The 5,000-nt window shown below is 37.8% G+C and overlaps 2 protein-coding genes across 2 annotated transcripts in view; one reads left to right on the forward strand and one right to left on the reverse strand.

The window, feature by feature from the left end:
• The window catches only part of LOC137985364 (lysosomal phospholipase A and acyltransferase-like), an 8,601-nt gene extending 8,064 nt beyond the window's left edge, over positions 1 to 537 (forward strand). The window contains exon 5 of the mRNA XM_068832946.1: positions 1 to 537. This exon is cut by the window's left edge and continues 32 nt beyond it. Within this exon, the coding sequence (XP_068689047.1) occupies positions 1 to 537 (537 nt within the window).
• Positions 538 to 699: 162 nt separating this feature from the next.
• On the reverse strand, positions 700 to 3,531 carry LOC137985250 (RYamide receptor-like). The gene has a single exon (XM_068832814.1). The coding sequence runs from the start codon at positions 3,453 to 3,455 to the stop codon at positions 2,376 to 2,378; it is 1,080 nt and encodes a 359-aa protein (XP_068688915.1). The 5' UTR covers positions 3,456 to 3,531; the 3' UTR covers positions 700 to 2,375.
• Between the last annotated feature and the right edge of the window lie 1,469 nt (positions 3,532 to 5,000).

Raw genomic sequence — 5,000 nt, forward strand, 5'->3', positions numbered from 1 at the left:
TTATACATCAATGGAAACACATTGTTTGTCCCTCATTTTATTTTAAACCCGCTGACCGTGAGACGTGAGCAGCGTACAGACACAAGTAACATATATTTGCTTCCAAGCCCCGAACTGTGGTCTGGAGACGAGGTTTTGGTTAAAACCCCAAAACGTAATTACACTGTGAACAACTATGACCATTTCTTCGAAGACATTGGATTTCCACTAGGAAAACAACTTCGTAAGCTGGTAGGGAACTTCACTTATCCACTAAGTGCGCATGCTCCAAACGTAACGGTGTACTGCTTACTTGGTTCTGGGGTACCAACAGCCGAGAGGTTTTCATTTGGCGAAGGAGAGTGGTGGAATACTCTACCGGAAGAGACTTATGGTGACGGAGATGGTGTTGTAAACTTACGCAGCCTTCGAGCTTGCGATAAGTGGGATCAGCGGCAGGTCTTCCCTGTGACAATAAAGCAATTTCCTTCAGTTGGTCACATTGAAATGTTGGCGGACGAAGGCCTGCACAATTACGTGAAGGCTCTGTTGTTTTGAATAAATGGGCTAAGAAATATTCTCAAATGTCATTAGTTTTACAACTTTCTTGAGAACCTTTTGGCAAATCAAACAAAGAACAGAAAAAAATGCTATTTTTTCATTCATAAGTTTAATAGCAAACTTGCGTGTTTTAATATTAAGTATATTCGTGATGTGTATGCGGCTTGAATGCACCATTATCTGGATCTGTTGGTTAACATATCTGTAACGTCCCACATGTACAGCCATTGTTTTCGACGGAAGAGGACCGACGTTTAAAGCCTGTGCTAAATTTGGTCTAGAAAATGGAACGAACCAAGGGGAAACGGAAGCGATTAAAATGTACAAATTACAAAATCTTGCAAGGTAGGCTTTTTCTTCAGTTGAATATTATCAAACTAAACGGATCTAAAGCTTCATAAATCGATGGCACTTTACAGATAGGATACTTAAAATACTGTCGGAGCAAAAACACTATCTCTAAACCAATTTGGAACGAAACAATTTAAGTCTGAACTTGGTCAAATTTGTTTATCACCTGTGTCCAAAGTATAATTTTCCCCAAACTAGGTTTCCAATAATTAAGGACTATAATAACTGTATTAGCTCTATTGTGGTGACCGGGAAAAGAACACTTTGCTAAAAAATGAGAAAAAGGTTGTGCTCGTTTTTGCGGTTTTCCAAAATGGCCGACAGGTAACATAATACAGCAAATATTTTCTCCTTGTTCCTAGAAGTCAAAATACTTTCACAGCATCCTTTAGTAATTAGAAGCATAGCCCTACTGTCTGGTGGAATCTCATTAGAATTGGCTCACATCTATCCGAGAAGTGGACACATTTATGTTAACTATTTGATAGTAAAATTCCTGCTCAAAGGGTGTCATGATCAAAGGCGGTTACCATGGCAACGATACGTCAGCTGGCCCTAATATGGCTATTTTCGTTTATCCCTCCAGACAACCTACATCGACACAGAAAAGGAAGGGGGTGTTACAATTTTTCATTTCAACTTTGCTTGACTTTTTCAGAGAACTGCTCTTAATGTATGATTTTCACTATAATTATATCAAACAAAAGTACAAGAATAAAGCAAAATTACTATTCACAGACAGAGACTCGCTGACTTATGAAATTGAAACTGATGATGTGTATCAAGACTTTTGGAATGATAAAAATAAATGTGACAACAGTGATTATTCACAAAACTCACCATATTTAGACAAAACCAATAAGAAAATTATAGGAATGTTTCAAGATGAGGCTGCTGGTATTCCTATCACTGAGTTCATCGGCTTGAAAAGTAAAATGTATTCTTACATATCACCATGCGTAATTCTTATATAAGAACGTTATTAAAAAGAAAATCAAACATAAAGACTATAAGAAAACACTATTAAACAACTAACAAAAATATCATACAATGAAAACGATAAGAAGTCAAAACCATAAATTAGGAAGCTACGAACTTAATAAAGTGTCATTATCTTGCTTCGACGATAAATTATACATATCAGATGATGGGAGACAATCATACACATATGGACATCACAAAATTTGAATTTGTGACGTGACGCCACAGCTGTGGTGGCCTACACACAAGTTCCTCAAGCACAGTCTATTTGTTCTCAAATACCTCCTGACAAAGCATTGGTTTTGTATATTGCTTTTGCATGTTATATTGCGCGGGCGCTTGTGGTAGGTCAACTATATGAGCCACTTTCAAAAACCATGACACTCTTTGTCTGTCCTCGAAAATTTTCTAGCTAGCGAAATCCAGGTGTCCTCTGCAGATTAAGTCTGTCTTGAATGACTCTGGCTATGCATGGTGATCGTACAGTTTCATTTATTGCCATTTTACACCCGTGTGTTATCGGTATTTTCTTCCTCAAGGAAAACAGCATTTCCGCTAATTTGTGTGGGGTTTTGCCTCGAGTTTTCTCCCTTACTGCTGCGATAACAGCCGCACAACCTTCCAATAATAGCGCGAAAGGCCAACCGAAAATTTTCGTTGAAAAAAGAGTAAATGACAGGATTGATTGCGCTGTTAGCGTAAATAAGAAAAATTGAGATAAAGACGTAAGTATCGTTGCAGATGAGACCGGTGAAGAAATAAACACAAAAAAACCATCCCATCCAATATGGAAGAAAACAAATATAGAAGGCGAGCACAATTAATAACACCATTTTGAGTATTCGGCTGCGTAAACGAGCGTCCTTATGGCTCTTGTCTGAAACGCGTTTTCCAGGTCTTTTACTTGTACGAATATGGATGGTGATTGCAACGTATAATGAGATTACGAAGAAAAGAGTTAACATCAGAATGGACAAAAAAACTATATACCACACCCGCCAGTTAGGGAAGAAACGTCTTGTTTTGCATTTTGTTTGTCCATTTTTCTCCAGAATGTTTGCGTAGTATAAGAGTGGCGCACAGAATACTGCTGATGCTAACCAAGCGGTGATTATCATCCAAAGCGCTCTTTTCTTTGTGATAAATTTCTTGTGAGGGTAAAACACGACCAACAAGCGATCTGTGGCGATCATTGAAAGGTGGAGAATTGCCACATTCATGCAAAGCTTCTCGATGAAATTGGCCAGTTTACAAAAAAGTACGCCCAAGGTTCCTCCGATCAGCCACTGATCATCGGCTAAGATTCTTGTGATTCGTTCTGGAGTGCTTCCCATTGTTAGCAGCAAGTCTCCGGCAGCCATGCTCACGATGAACATGTTGTTGACAGTGCGTAGTTTGCCATAAGTATTAAGTTTAAACGCAGTGATAACGAAAGAATTGCCGACCACGGAGAAGACGACGATTAAGACATAAGCCATGCACTTGAAAGATACTTCGACTGAGGATTCCAGGGTTGAATGTGGACTCACCGAAGTTCCGTTTTCGTGGTCGGAAAAATTACCCATCGAGATCTTGCTTGTCATGGTTTCTAACGGACTGGAGTGTTCATTGATTCTTTTTTTCCGTTAAGAACAACGTTTAAAAGCTCAGATCGCTACGATAAGCAATACGAATTTCCGTAACAAAAACACACAGTCGGAAAGCTTATCGGTTGAAGGTGGGTCTTATAGCGGTACAGTACTAAAACCCGAAACCGAAACGAAATCACCCGAACGAAACCGCCGAAACCATCGAAACAACGGACCGAAACCAACGGCACCAATCAATCAATTTATTTGTAAAGGCAATCACATGATTTCGAGTGCAATTTGGAATAAATAAGCACGAGTAATTTTTTTCAAATCGAGGGTTTTGGGTTACTTTCAAAAAGGTAAAACAATGACCTGCAACGAGTAACCGGTCAAATGTGACCTGTGTTTTAGACCCGCAGTAGGGGAACGTCATAGACCTAATCGGCTAACTCAATGTTGTACCCAATTCAAACCCTTTGGGAATAAAACGTTTTGTTCCGGGTATTTCCATACCATTTAAATATGAATGCTACATTATCATGCAAATACAATACACAAAGAATCTTAGTCCCGGGAGATTTAAATTGGGTACAACATTGAGTTAGCCGATTAGGTCTATTGATGATTCTAATAATTTTTTTATTACCCCAAATGTGTGATGAATATAAATGCAGCTTTTGGTCACGCACAATCTGTGACTGAAATAAACTCCCCCCTGATGTACTCAGCCTTGATGATAACAATACTTTTAAAGCGAAATTACTCCAATAACCAGTCCCTACCGACCGCCTGAATTATTTATTTTCAAGATTTTGCAGAATCTAGTCTGTAGGATACATGTAAATATGCAGCCATATAGTGAATGGAAATACGCGAATAATAGATGTTGATTAGACAATGTTCACTGACATAATGCTTAACCTTAATTATGATGTTAATATACTTGTCACAAATATAATGAATATGATGATGCCAGGAAAGGTGATGGTCAATTCACATAGTGACATACCCAAACATCTTTTAAAAGATTGAAACTTGTTCAAGGCATTGACCAGATTAAGTAATTTGAATTTACTTTATGATGAGGTTGGAAGATAAAATATTGAGTTTTATTTAAATTTCAAGTTGACTTGTTGGTACAAAGCAAGTCATAAATATTTGGTAGTTCAGAGTTAATGTGAATTAGAAGTTCACCTGTATAAATTATAGTGTTTTGGCATGCTGCGCTGCAGAGGTTTCCCCTCCACATAATGTATACCGAAAACTTCAACAAATTGCCATTTACAGGGTGCCAAGTGGATAAAACGGTCACAACAAATTTAAGAAAATCGTTTTTTTTAAAAAACCTAAAAGTAGGAACAAAATAGCAATATTTAAATGGAAATGCAACAATATAGTCATCATTGAGAGGTTCTAAATATGACAACATGAAGCACAAGCTTACAACATTTTTCTCCAGCCATGAGCACAAAAATAGGAAATTTTCCCTGAAAAAAAATCGAATTTAATAAACAAAGAAAAATAGGAAATAACAATAGCTCGCATGCACCGGTACCT

The sequence above is a fragment of the Montipora foliosa genome, chromosome 14 (assembly GCF_036669935.1).
Source record: "Montipora foliosa isolate CH-2021 chromosome 14, ASM3666993v2, whole genome shotgun sequence".
Classification (NCBI taxonomy): domain Eukaryota; kingdom Metazoa; phylum Cnidaria; class Anthozoa; order Scleractinia; family Acroporidae; genus Montipora; species Montipora foliosa.